A 17,600-nucleotide genomic window follows, 5' to 3' on the forward strand; every position below is an offset into this window, starting at 1 on the left:
GCAGTCACTACAGTTGGCTTGCAGCGGTGTACTGGCATAATCTCGGTCAAGCTCTATCACGACTCCAGCGGGAAAGAGCCCATATATCATAACCGCGGCTATTCTAGGTTGAAACTTGGCTCTCCCTGCAAACCACACTTGCAAACTGATGAGTTAGCAAATGGTTTTCCCATATAGTTTTCTCCTATTTCCTCTTGCTCTCTGTGCCTGCTCTGTGTTTCAGAACCTATGAAATCCAGATAGAAAGCACCATTTTCGCTAAGTGTTTAGCAGCCAAATACAATCTGGGAATGGGCTAAAATAATACCAAATGAAAATATCGAAGTCCACAATGGTAAGGATTCATGGTTTATGGTTGGCATGACAATAGAAGGCAGAATTGCACCCTATGTGCAGGCGCTGTTTGGAGATCAAGCTGAGCAAAACCACATACGTTGTTTGTTTGCTCTTAGAAGATGGTAAAATGTTAAGATGGACATTTCTTTTCACTTTTCTATGGGTGTTTTCCATCTCTGGCTGTATCTTCAATAAAATGATGCTTTACAGTTAAGTGCTGTAGCACTGGTACTGTTGGTTTGAACTGCACCACAAAGCTGCAATTACAGCAGTCTGTCCACAGCAGGCATCTTCATTCTGTGGCCATCTTAAAATGCATTTAGCAAAATCCGGGACTGGACATGTGCCTTGCAGGGAAGGAAAGGTACAGGCTGAATCGGTACAGTAACCTGAAATTTACAGATCTGTTTGTTGCATTGTGACGGCTTAAAAGAAGTACACAAAGTGCTCCCCTTCTCGGGAACAGTCTGGACAGGAAGTCTCTCATCTATGCAAAGACGGGCATTCCTTCATTGCGGTCTTGGACATTCTGAATGTTTTAACAGACTGTGTGCTTTTGGAGTTCTCCTGAGCATTTATTGCTGTGATTGTTGTGTTTTTTTTTGTATCGACAGGTACAATAAGAGGTGATGCAAGGAATGATATTACTTCTGAAGGTGTCAAGATGCAGAGCTTCTGAAAAGTTATTCATTTTGTGTCGATAGATACTTTATTAATCCCATGAGGGAAATTGCATTACAACAGCAGCCTGGCACAGTCACTACAGCACAGTGTAATGAAATGATACAATAATGCATAATACAATAAAGTAAGTACAGTCAGTGAGAAGTGCAGTAAAAAAGTGGTTGAGGTGGTGGGATTATTCACACTAGACAGATTTATTAAGTATGATATACCATCAGAAATGTTTCTAATGGTACATTTAATGGGATAATGGTCCTGTTTGCTCTGTATCTTTCCAAGCAAGGTCATGTCGGTTTGCCAGAGTGATTCTGTCGGATTTGGGAAAAAGTGCCCGCAAGGAGGAAATGAAACGGCCAAGCTCCTTCTCCTACAGAACCTTAACAGGGCCCTCAGTGGTACTTTGTCCTAAGCGGTATATTAAGAATAACCAGACGAAAGTTTCCGTGTTTACTTGCTTTGTCTCAAAGTTGACATGCTCTGGAAAGCCCTTTGAAATGGCTCATTGTGTGTACAGCCTGGGCTTCCATTGTCCATTGTTCCCTGGTTGAACTGGAGTAAGTGCTGCAGCTTTCGGTTTCCCCTTATTCCCAAAGCCTGGACAGCCAGCATAGTCGCTGAGCTGGAACAGGCCAAGTCCAGCATCTCGGTTAACAACTTATTAAAGCACAGTGGAACGACTTAGGTTATTGTAAATCATGTGAGCTAAGGAATTTAAATAGGATGCACAACCCGACATAAATTAGTGATGCATTGCTTTCAGTCTTCCTATCCTTCTCAGTATTATGACTACAAATGCAGTTTATTTATCATAGCATTTTTATTGTTTGGGGCATCACATTGTGCATGAACATAATTTTGAAACGACCTTCTTTAGCTGGAATTCGAGCACTAAAAAGTTTGTCTGATGGATGCCAGGTTCTCATATTGTGAATGTGGGCAATTTTTATCTGTGGAAAAAATCACTATTGGAATGTTGCTGTGACTTGGTTCTTGAATAAACATTTTTTGGGTCATCTAGGATTTCAATATCAGTAATTTGCCTTGACAATACTGTATGACAAAAATGTTTCGTGACTCTTTTTAGTGCGTGTGTTTTAGGCATACAGCAATGTGTTCTGTTTTTTGCTTTGGCAAATCTTTTCAGACTTTGTTTCAGATTGTTTTGAAATTGCTGTTGTTCAAAAGGGTACAGTGTAGAAAATGTAATATCGCAGAGGATTCTGAACTCTGCTGGTTTAAAGTATCTCTCTTTTAACCAGGGATCTCATCACATTTCTATTCAGTTTTGCAGTGTCTAGTAAATCAGAAAGCACTTTATAAGCTCATGTTCAGTGTATTCAATGGTTGTTTTCCATATGTCAGGTGTAATGCATATCGCTCAGAATGAATTAAGTCAAGATTTTTTTAAGAGATGTCTTTTTTTAATAAAAACCAGTAAATGCAAAATGGGGAAAAATCAGAATTTTTATAGCAAACAGGTGTTGGGAACAAGCTCGTCATAGTGAAGCTTATTCTTGCAGAGAGTGAAAAGGACTGACTTCATACTGGAAACATTCAGTCTGAGAGGAGGCTTTTTGTCCCACCATAGATGCCTGGGTGCCTATAGGCACTGGGACTCAATGACTAGAGATGTGTATCTTGCATCTTCAGCAATGCACCCTTGTCATTTTTGAACCCATTGATGCTGTAACTCTTATTTTCAGTCTACTGCTAGCTTTGTTCTAGTTATACAAGGGTTGTTTCCAGTGAAATAAACAACAACTGGTGGGGAAATCCAAAATGTGGAAAGCTGCCAAACCAAGTGAAAAAAGGTATTTTCCAAAGCAGAGCCGCACAGTGCCTCACTGGCCCAGAGCTTATCCTGGTTCCGATAGTGTTAAGCAGATGGAGAGCATGAGACTCCAACCCCCTCATTTATAGAGTTGGATGGAATGGAGCAGACGGGGTGAAGTACTTTAGTGGGGTTCAACAGCAGTATCTGCAGCAGGGATGTGAGCCCACAACCCATCAGATATAAGTCCAGAGGCTTACAGATTTAGCTGTGATGTCCCCACAATCCCTAGTGATGAGATGATTTCTGTGCCTTTACCAATAAGACTCTAGTTTTAGGCAGGTGACGATGGCACAGCTCTGCCCTGGGGCACAGAAGGGACATTATCTACAGTAGATGGAGTGATGACTTTTGGGCAGTGTAGGCTTGCAGCTGTGCTGTATCTGCCACCCAGCACACAGTCGCCTTCTTTAACAGCATCTCACAGGCCTCACAAACAGTCTGAACAAACTCTGATTTTGCTGGTGCTGATGTCAGGAGCTAGGCCCTCTAGGAAATATCTTAACTAAGTTATTTTAGCCAAAAAATGCAATTCCTGGTTTGCTACAGATCTCAATGACAGTGTTGTTCATTCTAGTTTATAGCTCAATAGGTATAGCCTGTAAACCTTTTTGAGCTAGTGACAGGAGTCCTAATTACACACAAGACAGAACAACTGTCATGCAATTCATCTCATGTTCTGATCTGCAGCTGAGAATAAACTGCATTGCTTTGCTCTCCATTCTTTCCACAAGTTATCTTATGTTAAAGACTATGAATTGAAACTCTCCATAATGAGCATTTTCGTATGTATGAAAAGGCTTTATATGGAGTTGAGTAGTAATGGTAATAACATAACGTTAATTGTGTGTCTCTTGTGGAAGTTCTCCGCTGTACATGTGGATTATTTTTTTAAAATCTGGTTTAAAAGGACTTAAGGAGAATGACTCCCTTTTTGAAGTGTTTTCAAACTGCAAGCATGCTGTAGTGCATTGCCACATAGCCGTGTCAAGCCCAAACCATGCACCAGTACATTTTAAATACTCATGTGGTAAAACGCTGATTTTCTGTGATAACTGCTCTGTGACTGATGTTCAGACGGCGCTCCATGTCTATCCACACGTGCGTGCTCAGTCCACAAGCTTATCCACTGTGTTCCTATCCGCATGCGTGTCATTAGCTATGCCTCACAAACGACCCGTCTGCGTTATGCCGGGACTGCAGGTCCTTTCTCTAAACTCCAGCGGCTTTTCCAAATAATGAGCGATGAACAAGAGTTATTCAGACTTCTTGGCCAAGCTGTCAGAACTGGCTTTTCTGCACAATTAACGATCGCATTGAAAGTATAAGCTTCATTACCAGTCCAGCATGCTTCTTTTCTTAATGGTTCTTGACTGCAGCATGGTTTGTTTATAGTATGGCGGAGCAGGCTTATTGGAAGGGAGGAAATGTCAAAAAGACCCTCTAAAGAACACTGTGTTCTCTCGATTTTTCTTCTTTTTTGGTGCTGGTATTCTTCTATGTCGAAATTGAAATTTTCTTTGAGCAAACCAGAGATTGCAGAACAGCAAAACCTTTAAACTGCTTTGCAAAGATAGTCTGTGTTATTAGAATAATAAACTTTATTTTATATAGCGCCTTTTAAGGTGGCTTCTCAAAGCGTTTACAGAATGACAATAAAGAACACACAAGACACCTACAATACACAGAGGAGACTGTGGATGGTGGTATTAAGTATAGTAGGAGCAGAGGGGTAAAGAATGGAACCAGTTAAGTAAAGGCTCTTCTAAAGAAAAAGGTTTTGAGTCTGGATTTAAAGGAGTTTAGAGAAGGTGACTCTCTGATATCCTCGGGAAGAGAGTTCCAGAGCTTGGGGACATAACAGGAGAAGGCCCTGTCACCCATAGAATGTAGACAGACTATTACAGACCAGGTAGGCTGAATGGTCTCCTCATTTGGACATGCCCTTATTGTTTGGCTGCTGGACAACAAAACTTTAGCGCCTCCGTTTCCTTTTGTTCAAATTCAAGTCTGTCTGTCTCAATTTCACTTCACGATGCCAGCTTTGCTGAATGCACCTAACAATGCAGACCAGGGCAGAAGTTGTCTCAGTGTTGGTTCTCATGCAGATTGTTATGTCATGGCGATACTGGAGTCTAGGGCAGGGGTGTGGCTGAACGCTTCATGCAGTGCAGATTGCATTCTGGGGCACCTTTCCATATTGCCCAGGGGGTTGATGGTGAAATATTTGGCACCCCGTCTGTGACGAGAAGTGCTGTACCCCAGTTTACATTGGGGGTGTGTTCTTGAAAAGCGTCCCGTATAGTGAATCAGCAGATAAAGAATTGATTTTCCCTGTAAGGTTGTATGAAAGAGGAAGGTTGTGTTCAGAAATTGTCCACATACTAGCATAAGAAGAATGTTGTTTGAAAAATTAATTTCTGTTAAAGTACACAATGTGAACGTTTGTTGCACCATGCAGAATATTTAACTATTATTGGAATTGCATTATAACAGTTTACACTTCTGTTTATTCACTGTATATTGCATGTTTATTAATAATCATGATAATATACATACTGTTCGGATGTGAAAGAAGTGACATTTTATGTTCCCAGTCTCTCCTCTCTGTTAGGACTGTGAACTCTAAATGAAGATCAGCTTTTCAGCATTTCTTCTCCTTGTGTTTGTCTTGAGCAGGTCAGAACCCCTCTCCCCTGGACAGACAAATGGGCTCACCTCTCCAGAACACCTAGCCGTCCGATTCCAGGTCTGTACCTTTTCTGTTAAACCAGAACTTTTCAATGGAACAGAAGGCCTGTTTCTAGCAAAGCATCTGCAGCCATTTTCTCAAGATATGGATGTGAAACAAAATTATAATTTGCCTCGTATTTCTATTTGGTGAGATTTGTTAGGATTTATTAATTTGCCTTTATCTATGGCAATGTGCAGGGGTACCACATATAAAAAATTGAGTACAATCTGTATGTGCGAAAAGATGTTGGTGTTTGTAAGATAAATGTATGAAGTCGCATAGTTGATATAACTTATAAGATTAGGAAATGGATTATAAATTCTTTACCGATTTTAGTTGGTCCTTTTATGGTCTCAAATCTTTTTTCCCGTCTTATAGGAGACGTTGTTTCTCTCTTTGTCCCTGTTCTCAGAGATTAAAAAAAAATGATTCTGTTGTGATCCCTTCCATGTGGCATTTATTAAAAAGTGTGTTCCTTTAGTTCGGGAATATACAAGCTGTTCCATCCATCTTCTGAAGTACACAAGGTATTCTGCAATGTACTGCTCTACATACTGTACCTCTGCAACTAGGAGGATGTAATGCTGCACAATGTGTAAAAAACATGTACTGAGCCAGGAGTGCAGTTAATATGCCTCCTGTAAGGAGTTGTGAACTATGCAGATTTGGAACAGTTCCAAAGGAAAACATTTGGGTGGTGATACTCAGGTGTCTAGCCTGTGGGAGCAGACCTCACTGCACAGCTGACCAGTTGGCATCCTTTACTGCGCATGTGTTTGGCAAGACTGGACAAGCAGCCTTCTTATCGGAACAGTGTGGCTCAGAGCCGTCTAACTCTGGATTACTTGTAATTACTCGGCTACTGGGGTCAACCTGAAAACGCTGCCCGAAGATCTGGAAGTTCCTAGGGTTAAGCTGAACAAAGAAAAATACATTGAAGTGTTTTTCTTTTTCCTTACAGTAATGCAGAGCTACTTTGGTCTGACGTGGTGAATATTGGAATCCTACACTGCTGTGAATCAGTCACGTTTCACTGACTATTCATCCTAAATGACGTAGTACAATATTAGATGTCATGTTAAACAGTATTCTGTTGGATCAAAGGCAAGAGACAGTAAGGGAAAAATCATTACTACTGAATGTTGTTTAGTCTTTGTTTCTAAGAGCATGGGCTAGAATAAAAAGCAGAGGGACATTTTATTGAACAAAAGTGACCCAACCACTTCTGTGACACACCAATTTCTTTGTGATGATGCATACATCTTTCAGCAAGCCACAGTAGAGGCTTATGGTCATCTTTATTCCATGCTTCAGAATAAAGATCCCAAAAGAGTTTCAAGTGGCTCAAAGCAGTAAAGGCATTTGCTCAGAGTGCATGTTGAGCTCTGTGGGTAAGACATTGCTGGTGTGAGCCTGGGTTGTTACTTGCAAGCTGTGAACACTATTGCCTATGTGGCAGCACGCAGTTGGCAGACCAAAACTAGGATAGGACTGGACGTAGGCAAGATTTCTCTCTCCCTTCCAGCAAGCTGTGACCACCTGGGCACCTGCGGACCTGTGGTGGCATCGATCGGAGAAGCACTAGCACTCCTCTGTTAGAAGTTCAATCCCCTGCCCCACACTTGGGATCTTGGAGCATGTGACATGGCTCCACAGATGGGCATGTTGGAGGAGTTCACGTTGCTCATTCTCTTCTGGGTGGATACCAGGAGTCATTGCTGGAAAAGAGTCTTCACCACAACAATTTGGAACCACCATTTGGTTTAAATATGAAGGAAATAATACAGGATTCCACAGTTAAAACAAAATACCATATGCAGACTGTTTTCTTCACTCTTCAGAATGCTTCCCCACTGTTTCCAATGCTTAAATCTTTGTTCTGACCACCACTCGGGTTTTTCATTTTATTTCTCAAATGGTGACTTGTCCACAATGACTAATCTATGAAATCCTTCTGCGTGCAGTTCCCTTTGGATTTTGGTGGTGCCAGGTTTAAAATCTGGTATACTGGCTGACTTCCTGAGGAATTCTTTCTGCTAGTCATGGGGGTTGTTTTTCACACCATGCAGTGCTTTCCTGGCCCTGTCTGTTTGTGGTTTTGGTCTGCAGTCCTGTTGTGAACACTGACACAAACTCTGAGACTTGGGACTCTCATTAAGGTTAATCTTAATCTACCCAAGAAATTACAAATATTGCCCCATAATGAAAGCCTCTATTTTAATTTGTCAGGGTCATGTCACCTCTTTACAGTCTGATATTTTTGCTTTACTATGTCTGTGCCTAATGCATGGCACTTCCTAAAACTATATTAATGTAACAAAAATATATGTCCATATTCTGTACAAAATATAACGAAACTGAAGTGAGATCTTCTTGAGCAAACACGTTTTAACGTTAAATTGAAGAAAAAAGAGGAAACATTATTTTTAGAACCAAAAGGCCTCCGTCAGGCAACAGCTGCTTCCTTTTTTGTAGAAACATCCTGTTCCTACTGCTGCATTTGTGCAATTGGACAGATGCCTCTTCGAGCAGTGACCGGCAAAATCCCATAAGTCCAGGATTTTGATTCCTGTCCTCTTCATGATGGACGTTTATGGTCAAAATGGTTTCTTTGAGCTCTCCAAAGATTATAGCATACTTCAAAATTATGGAAAACATCTGTTTCCTTAAAAATTATAGAACTTGGTAAAAGCATTTTGGGTATAGAATGCAATGTATTTGGACAAGAGATGCTAAAATGTGTCGTGTTTTGTGGTACAGCTATGACTGTAGCTGAAGCTCTGTGATGTTCAACAGTTTAATTAAAAGCAGTATAGATGGGGAAAACGGAGTCTGTTGGACATTTTTAACTGGTTTAATATACTTTAATTTGATAGCCCATTCAGCAATGTTTCAAGTGGAGGAAAAAAGGTGAGGCTTGCGGTAATGATGTAGTTTCATTTAAAGTAAGCAGTCTTTTTTTTTTCGCAAATCTTTAAGAACCAATTGGTTAACTGACAATCTGTGCCCCTTAACTACAGAGGGGTATCTTCCTTTAAGAAGCGAATAGTTTTACAGAGCTCTTAATTCTTTCCTTGTTGTAGGAGGCCCTGCAGCCAAGCCGAGATGAAAACTACAACGATTATTCGTTCTCTGGCCCACCATCCCTGTCACCAACTCCTTACTCCGCAGAGAGGAAGAGAGATGCACACACAACCTTCAGCACCAAGAGGTACCAGACTTCATAAAAGTTGCTATATTATATCAGATCATCACACCGCCACCATCTCCACCTCCCAGTTCATGGTGTTTAGACTTGGTAATTTTTTTCATTCATTTCCGCCACCTTATAGTATCCAGTTATTTTTCCAATTCACCGCTGCTTGACACCAGCCAGAGAAAATCACACAAGATTACTAGCTTCCTCCGAATTAGGAGGTATACAAAACAAGAAGGAGCCATTAAGCCTGTGCCAAGCCAAGATCGATCAAATAATACAGCTCCTGTGGCCCAGTGTGGTCTGACATGGACTACAGTAAAAAGGCAAGCACCTGCCTAGTGCCAAAAGCTACTGCACCAGAGTAATTAGAAGATTCTGATCGGTCATGGTTAAAAGGCAGGAACTGTTTTCCACTGTTTTTTTACAGTGAAGTACTCGCGTAATATGTGTTGAGACAATGCTGAAGGACCTACCAGGGTTATTGGGAAGAAGCTGCAATAGTAGGCCAACGTATTTGATAACTAACATAAGATAATGACATAAGCCCGCATACCTGGATCTTGCAAGGGTAATTGTAATTTTTAATCTGCTTTAGGAGGATGCACAAGAGTCCCTTTGTCTCGCAGCCTCTCAAGATTACAGGAGCTGTCGAATATAATGGCAGTTGCCAGTAAAATTATCCCAAACGTTCAGTCTCGTGCCTTGCAGTGTGGAATCGATGTTGCATGTTCTGAGGCAGCATTCCACTTTTTTTGTGATTGTGAGGTTGTACTTGGCACGTCATTCATTGCCTGTAACCAAAAATAAAATAACATATTTCAAGAGAGAGACACATTCCAGCCATCACTCCATTTGTTTGAAGGATTAATGTCTGAAAGCTGGAATCCTGGGAGAGGGGAACAACAGAATATCTTGGAATGCAGCAAAGGTCACGCCTGCGAATTTCTGCCTTGTGTTTTGTAAAAGGCAAGATGAATTCGAAGAACAGGAAAGTAGCATGCATGATAAGTCATTGTGGATAGTGAAGATCTTAATGATGGGCTCACATGATTGGGTAAAAGCCATTCTTCATGGATTCTGTGCATTTCTGAAATGTGTATTGAAAGGTATTCCTGACTTTTTTTCATTTCTCTGGGGGAAAAAATGCCTAGATGAAAATATTTAGGTTACGTACTCAAGAATGCACAGAACTATTTTTTTTAAACAGCCCTTTTGTTTTTCTTGAACTTTTGCTTAAAAGCAATGGGAGAGAAAATTGGAGGCACTGTTTCCCATAATTTCATTTGAATTACTTGCCAGTGATGCATGACAGATTCATTTAATAGCTATTTTAACTTGTTTCGCCCAGTAATCGACAATGGTATTGTTTGCGTTGTAGCTGTGCTTACATTATTATTATTAATGTATTGTCTATTGCACATGTAAATTTGGGCCACTTTGTCCCAAGAAAGCATGATTTTGAAAGTGTACTCAACTTTCTTTTTTTATTGTAAATACATCTGTGATAAGTACACACTACTGAAGCTTCCATGTGGCTTCACCATAATGATGCTTGCTCAAGTGCAGGCTGAGACCTGTGATCCAGGCTCGGACTTGCAACATCTAGAAGATGTCACCAGCTGATTATGACTGAAACTGGCCAAGTGGCCAATAAGCTGAGTGCCATCGATGATAGGGGCAGCGTGGGATTAGTTGACCACAGCCGTCTTGGCTTGTGACATCACGTTGACCCCAGCACCTTCCCAGAAATCCGTGCTGTAGATGAAGAACACTCCTCATATCTTCTCTGAACCTGTGGTACAGGGCCATATTGCCCGTGATGTCTGAAATGGGGTGTGGTTCAAAAAAAGAGAAGTGCACACATCAAACTTTAAATAAATATTTGATGGTCATGGTTCCCACATGTCTAGAAAAAGCTACCTGGCAGAACTGTGCCAGGAAAAGAGGAAAATAAATGTCCTGGAAAAGGTATGGAAAGCTATAGTAACATTTCTATTAATATACAGGTGTAGGTACAAACTTGGCTGCAGTGTACTCAGATACTGTAGCTGCTAAAATTACACTGACCCAGTAAATGTGTTGTATAGATGCCATGGTAAAAAAGCAGGAGTAATTTTGAGTCTGCATTGTAAAGTAACACAAATGGCTGTATGTTTATATTCCAGGTAAGACAGAGCTGTTAAAACCATTGAGTAAAGCACTTCATTCAGGTAGTTCTGATAAATGGCTTGCTGTGTATAAATGCGTGAAAAGTCAGTTGAGAGAAAATTATCTGGTTAAATAAGATTAATTCTGCTAATGCTGTGTTTTATTTACTTCAGAAGTAGAACCGCTTATGTGAAAACTGGAAAATGAGCCCCAAAGAACTGGGAATACACCTACAGTATTTGTAGAATTCTGTTTTTAGGCAGAATTAGCAAGTTAAGGTTTCATGTGGAAAAAATCAATTCAATCCATACATGACTAAGATTTTTATTCTACTTAAGTAATGGCTCACATATAACTGAAATGGTTTTCTCCTCCTGTTTGTAGCTTCCAGACACACTCGTGGTCTCCAGTGGAAAAGGTTGCTAGTCCCAGGACCTCCTCAAGACCGGTCTCCCAGGTGAGTGGGATACAACAATTCCTTCGCAGTAATCACAGCTAGAGGATTGGAGGATTTCAGAAGAATAGAAATCCACTGATTTGTTAAAATCCATTGAATTTCTTTGCTTTGCAAAGCACCTACCTCTAAATCTCTGATGGAAATAGGTGCTGAATTCACAAGTCTGCCTATGAATGTAGTTAGGAGGTTTTGAGCTGCAGAAAAGTGAAGCTTCATATTCACCTATATAAGTGGTCTTCGCAGTCCTGGAAAGTTTTAATCCAGTTATCCTTACAGGTGCTTACAGATCAGTAATAAACATGATCAACTGAGCAGGTAGCTTGTTCAGATTCATGAGTCCTGAAGGGTATTCAGATTTGTATTTCAGATCTCTAAATAAAATTGTTACAAGGCTTTGGGAATAGATTATTTAGTGGTTTTCTCTAAAATTAAGGCTTTTTAGGACTTGGGTTGAAGACCCCTAAATAGTATATACTAATGTACGACACATACAACAGTGGTCTCGTACATTTAATCAAGAGGTTTAAATAGGTATCAAGCAATCTAAATGTGATACAAAATGCTGATCAAGGGTATTTGGAAATGTGCAAATTAGCTTGGTGATCTTTCCCTTTTCTTGTTAATTTAAATTATTTTTTTGAATGACTAAAGAGATCCTTAATCTACTCAGAAATAAGGAACCAAGAATTCCTGGCATTTTTAAGAAATCGCATGACTTGAGCTCAGGATTTTGGAGCTCAGTGAACAATGCTGCTCAAATGCTAGAAAGTGAAGAACATTTATGTACTGTATGTGTCCAATGAGTTATTGATGTAAAACATAGATCTTGTTTTCCCACTATGTATCAGTATAAAAAAAAGTGTTCACATACTTCAGATACTTTAAATGGTCTCATGATTAGCAGTTTTTTTTTTCCTTTGAATGAAAAGTACCACATTTTCCAGTTGAGCAGAAAGATTAGAGCGATGCTGTGTTCAGCCCTTTTTCTGAGTGACTTTGAGATAATGCTCATTTAGAACAGATGTGCGTTATCACTGTGCTGGGGTCGACCTGTCACTGTTTCTGTACAGAAGGATCGCGATAGCTGGGTTGATCAAGCTGGAACTCTACACTGCTAGTATTGTTCAGGATTAGTCAAAACAACCCTTTTCGAAATCAAAACAAACTGGCAGTCTTGAGAGAGTAATTGTACTGTAGATGTATTTGCTCAGTTAAAGATATGTATTGCCATTCCTTTCTACTGCTTTGTCTGAAGGTTTTACCACAGTGTACATCCTGATTGAACCTCCATTGCTAATTTGAGTCGCCTACCAGAAGCAATGAACTATTGCATTAAATAACGTTCTACAGATATTCCTAAGAACAGACATGTTTTTAACTTGGATAAATAATGCAGCCATTAAAGAAGAAATTGACAACAAATTTAAGTAAAGCAAAGAGAACTAGGAAAGCAATATCTCTCCTTATTCAACTGATTTCTTGAAATAGGTAGCACACCATCTATACTAAGCAGAGCCAAGAACAATTATATTAATAATTTCATATTAATCGCAGGAACTTAACATCGTAAAATCATATCTCCAAATACTGAAGTGTGGTCTGGGTTTCCTGCAGCATGTCTATCCTCAGTCGGAATGTCAGCCTAGCACATGAGCGTCGACATCAGGCCCTGTACTAAACACTACAGTGTTGGTGTCTCCTAGGCTTTGTGTTGCATACCTATTAACTCTTATGTCAAGCCTGTACATTTTAATTATGTGGCTGATTCTATACTGTAATGCAACAGTAAATAGAAGTACAAGGGGTCATCGGAGTCTCCCTTACTTTTTTGTCTGCGAAGTACTTTGTGGTGCTCACTGTCTGGTTTTCTTGTATTGCAAGGAGGTCCTGATCATGAATGTTTCATCTGTCAAGCACTCCTGAGAGATTTTATAGATTTGCTTTATTTTGACCACATCCAGTGCCGTCTGGGACCTGGACTGCTGCTATCTGGACGTTTTGAGGAATGCAGAGTCATGTCCATGTGTGTCATATTAGGATTTTTTGGAAATGTTCAGGAATGTCTGTATCTGTAGGGGGAAGGGTGGAGCAGAATGAGGAACCTCACATTCTGAGTTGGCATGATCAGCGGTTTTTGGGGCCCTATTTCAAAAGTCAGTTTCTTTATCATTTTTTTTCCTCCTGGCTTTTTCTCCCCGCTCAGATTGCAATTAATCCCTTTGTGTGTGCTACAAAGATAGAAAATCAGGGAGTGCTCTCAGCTGTTTCTGCCAAATTGACGCCTCTCCACTCCTCTTCCTGACAGAGTTTGATTTTCCCATATTAAACATTTCCAAACGAATACTTGGAATCTGCAGCTGCTGCTCATGCTAACCAGGGAAGGGATGGAGAAAACTCAATGGCCTTTATATTCTGCTGCAGCCAAGCTGCCTGCTCTGTAGTACAAGATTTAGATGGGCATTTTGCTCATATTTACCCACAGTGGAAACTCGGCTGCTGCCTGCTGAGGCCAGATTCGAGGTTGCATGTCTATCATGATCATGAATGAGAAGGAAAGAGCTTAGGCAACAGCTGTGGACATGAGTGCCTCATTCGTTCTATCCACTTTTGCAAGCAAGGTGCAAGGCAGAGTCATTGCCTGAAGATATAATTGAGGTTGTATGTAAGTGCCAGTAACAAAATAGACCATCAAATAACAGCAGTTATAAACCTCAGTAACGTTGACGGGACAACACTGAGACACCGAAGGCCAGCTGTATCAGCGTGAATTGCTCGGTGAACCCCTTCAGCAACTGTTTGGCTGCTGAGCTTCAAGCGTAGAGCTGCACTGGCTGCAAAGGAACAAGTAGATTCATCTTGGGGTGAAAAGCAGAAATTGAGGTGTTGAGGCTGCTGAGCCTTCTCCAGTTGTGAGCTCGCTCTTAGGCGTTTCACCTCTGTGCTTTGGATACCTGAAGAAGGCTCAGCGGACTAAATGTTTTTTTATCTCCACTTTTCGGAGTGGAATTTGCCTCTGTTTGCAAGGATAAAGGACCTTTACAGCTGGCTTTTTAGAACCCATTCCAATTCATGAAGCCCTGCCCCTTCACCATGGAGGGGCTGTAATGTTGTATCAGCTACTGTTCTCTTTAAAGCCACCTGAAAGTGTTTCCACATCACTGGCTGTGAGGCTCTAAAGAGCCGAGCCTCTGACTGCGTCTGTTTTTAGGATAATAGAGTGGGGTGGGGGAGGGCTGTGGTAGGGGTGTCGGGTGTCCTGAGAAATGGTGTGTTACAATAGGGGCTCTGATGGCAAAGTCTTGTGGGTGCTGGTGTTGTCTTTCGCCCCCATCACAAGGGCTGTCGCTGTGTGCGAGAAACTGGCTGAGGCTGGAGACTGTTTCTGGGAGGGGTGGGGGTGGGCACAAAGAGGGGAATCCAGCACCATTCCCAGGAAGATCCATGACTCTCCATCACAGCCTCCAGAATCTCTTTCCCTTCTCCTGATCACAGGACAGGGCTGCCCATTGTCCAGCCTGTCTTTCACGATTCTTTCGCCATGGGACGTCTCCGAAAGAGCAGAGCGCACGGATGCACAACCATACAAAAGACTCGCTGCTTTTTAGAAATGCAAAGATCTGATTTTTGTGTGGAGAAGGCTGTCCCAAGTCCATTTTAAATGCACTCTTTGTGAAACATAAATATCTTCAGTGTCCAAAAGCGAGTTTGAAAACCTAATTGAAAAACAACACGATATAGTACAGCTTTTATTTAATTTTTTGGTTTAAATGAGAAATGTAATATTACACTTATAGTGCTTGAATGGAGTGTCCAGAAAAAGCACTTCACAGGTAGTGGGCACTCCCCATGTGGACGGCAGCCGTTGTGCACCAGTACGCTCACCACACACCAGCTCTCAGTGGGGAGGAGAGCAGAGCGATGAAGCCAGTTAATAGATGGGGATTTTTAGGAGGCCATGATTGGTAAAGACCAATGGGTAATTTGGCCAGGATGCCGGAGTAACATCTCTACTTCTTTTAAGAGGCACCCTGGGATTGTTAATGGCCACAGTGAGTCAGGACCTTAGTTTTGTCTCATCTGAAAGACGGCTCCTTTTTACAGTGTAGTGTCCCCGTCACTATACTGGGGCATTAGGACCCACACAGACAGCAGGGTGAGCACTTCCTACTGGCCCCACTAACACCTCTTCCTGCAGCAACCTTAGCTTTCCCAGGAGTCTCCCATCAGGTACTGACCAGGCTCACACCTGCTGAGTTTGTGGGTAGCAAGTTGTGAGCTGCAGGGTGATATATGGTTGCTGGCGTTCCATTTGAAAATGTAGGATACCATTGGTCATAAAAGCTAATCTCCCAAGATTATAGCAACCTTCAGAGATCTGGGCTCCTCCTCAAATCATTACCAGTGACATGACTGGATACTCTTTGGAAAGATGAGAGGGTGGGGCTCTGCAGTTTTTCTTTCTTTGCAAATCAGCTCTGAATAATGTAATTTCTGTGATTATTTTCTGAATTAGTCCAGGCTATCACACGTTGCCTGTCACTGCTCATTGGAGTCACTTTTTGTTTCCCTAAGAAACCTTCTAGGTTCAGGGTTCCCAGTATGTAATGCGACTATGATAAACCGAATATTGAAGAAATGTTTTTGGGGGCTTTTTTTGGAAAGGTTGTTTGGATACAAATTTAATAGGTCCCTGGTTGTTGTTTTGACATCTAGCCAAGCACAGACTATAAGAGGAACTACTGCAACACAGAGGAGGATCATGTCTGTTTAGGAAATTAAAGAGAGCTGTAGGAGGTATTAACACATACAGGCTTGTGTTTTTTTTTAAATGAGCATCAAAGCTTTTAGCTACCGGTAATCTAGCTTGTTAACACTTGTATTGAAACACACTAGCAATAATTCCTCTTTTTTTCATGTTTGTGGTCATTACTTCTCTCCGGCTCCATGGTTAAATTCTCCTTTAGACTTCCCCATCAGTTTTAAGATTGTTTAGCAGGGAGCAACATTTTGTGAAGCCTTTTCTTTTTGCTGGACTAGTGAGTCAACCACCGCAGCTAAGGAACGGTGTGCACAATGTGTGAGAAATGATATGAACAGGGGCAATAAAGGCAGCTCATTTCTAAAATATATTTGTAAAGCTGGAATTTTAAGAAAGTGCCCCCCCACCTCTTCAACTTCCTAGCCAAAACAGACTGCAAATCGCTGTGCTAGATTAATGTGCTATTCCAGGGTTGTCAGGACCAGAGGTGCTGTTTAGTTTGGCAAGACTGGGGTCTTCTGCCTGGCTATTTCCATAATCCCACACGAGGGGAGTGTTTTGTGTATGTGGGGTGGGGGGGAGTTTTTTTTTTATTCTTGGAGTGAGAATTGGGAGCTGTCAGTGCCAACAATTGTAAAGGCATCTCCATTAATAAAACTAGCCCATTGGCTGGTGTCCCATGGGCAGCTTACTTCCTGTCCCTGAGCTTTTTCTTTCAGGTGGCAATTTCAGACCAGTTCTGCTTCCATAAATCTTCACTCTTCCAGGCTTTTAGTCTTGTCTAAATGTCTTAGACAATGTCTGTTTCACTTATTTTATAAGCCTTCGGCCTCAAGAGAAGTTTTTTTATTGGAATCCCATTTGCATGCCTGTTTCGTGGATTTAAAGCTTGTTATTTTAAAAATGGATGTCTTTCCTCCTCTGCTCTAAAAAAAACAAAAACATGAGAATAACCTGGAATCTGCTGGTTCTAGAAAAATTCTACAGAATCCCCCCCCCCCACCACCACCACCACCAAAGTTGATCAGATAAACTCTGGTGTCCTCATCACCATGACAGGGCTTTGTTTAAAATTGTGATTCTGCTCCGTCAGATAGCTTTGAGAACCAGTTCGACCTGCTTGCTCACTGTTGTCCTTGGCCTTCGCTGTTAAACTGTATCTTACACTTGCAGGTTTTATGCGTTTCGGTCCTTTATCTCTTTAGAGCATTGTTGCTCCTGCACAGATAGCAGACCGACAGGCCAGCTCAAAATCAAAATGAATCTGCTAGGGGGATTACCCCTGATCTTAGTCATCAAATCGTTAAAAAGATACTACAGTAGGTAGCAAGCAAGCGGTCCGTTTTAATAGTTCTTTTTTTTTTCCTATCACAGATTTGACATTCAAGGTTTGATATATTTAACTAAAAAAAATGTTCTATTAATGGCAACAGCCAACTACAGTATATTGAA

At 41.2% G+C, this 17,600-nt stretch overlaps 1 protein-coding gene across 3 annotated transcripts in view; it reads left to right on the plus strand.

Annotated features, from left to right (window-relative positions):
* pdlim2 (PDZ and LIM domain 2 (mystique)) overlaps positions 1-17,600 on the plus strand; it is a 65,603-nt gene that overhangs the window by 24,724 nt on the left and 23,279 nt on the right. For all 3 annotated transcript variants that reach the window (XM_088624074.1, XM_088624073.1, XM_088624072.1), the window contains exons 4-6: positions 5,531-5,600; positions 8,669-8,796; positions 11,317-11,389. In XM_088624074.1, the coding sequence (XP_088480200.1) occupies positions 5,531-5,600; positions 8,669-8,796; positions 11,317-11,389 (271 nt within the window). The remainder of the gene's footprint in view (positions 1-5,530; positions 5,601-8,668; positions 8,797-11,316; positions 11,390-17,600) is intronic.

Source organism: Lepisosteus platostomus, chromosome 3, assembly GCF_059453375.1.
Source record: "Lepisosteus platostomus isolate fLepPlt1 chromosome 3, fLepPlt1.hap1, whole genome shotgun sequence".
Lineage (NCBI taxonomy): Eukaryota > Metazoa > Chordata > Actinopteri > Semionotiformes > Lepisosteidae > Lepisosteus > Lepisosteus platostomus.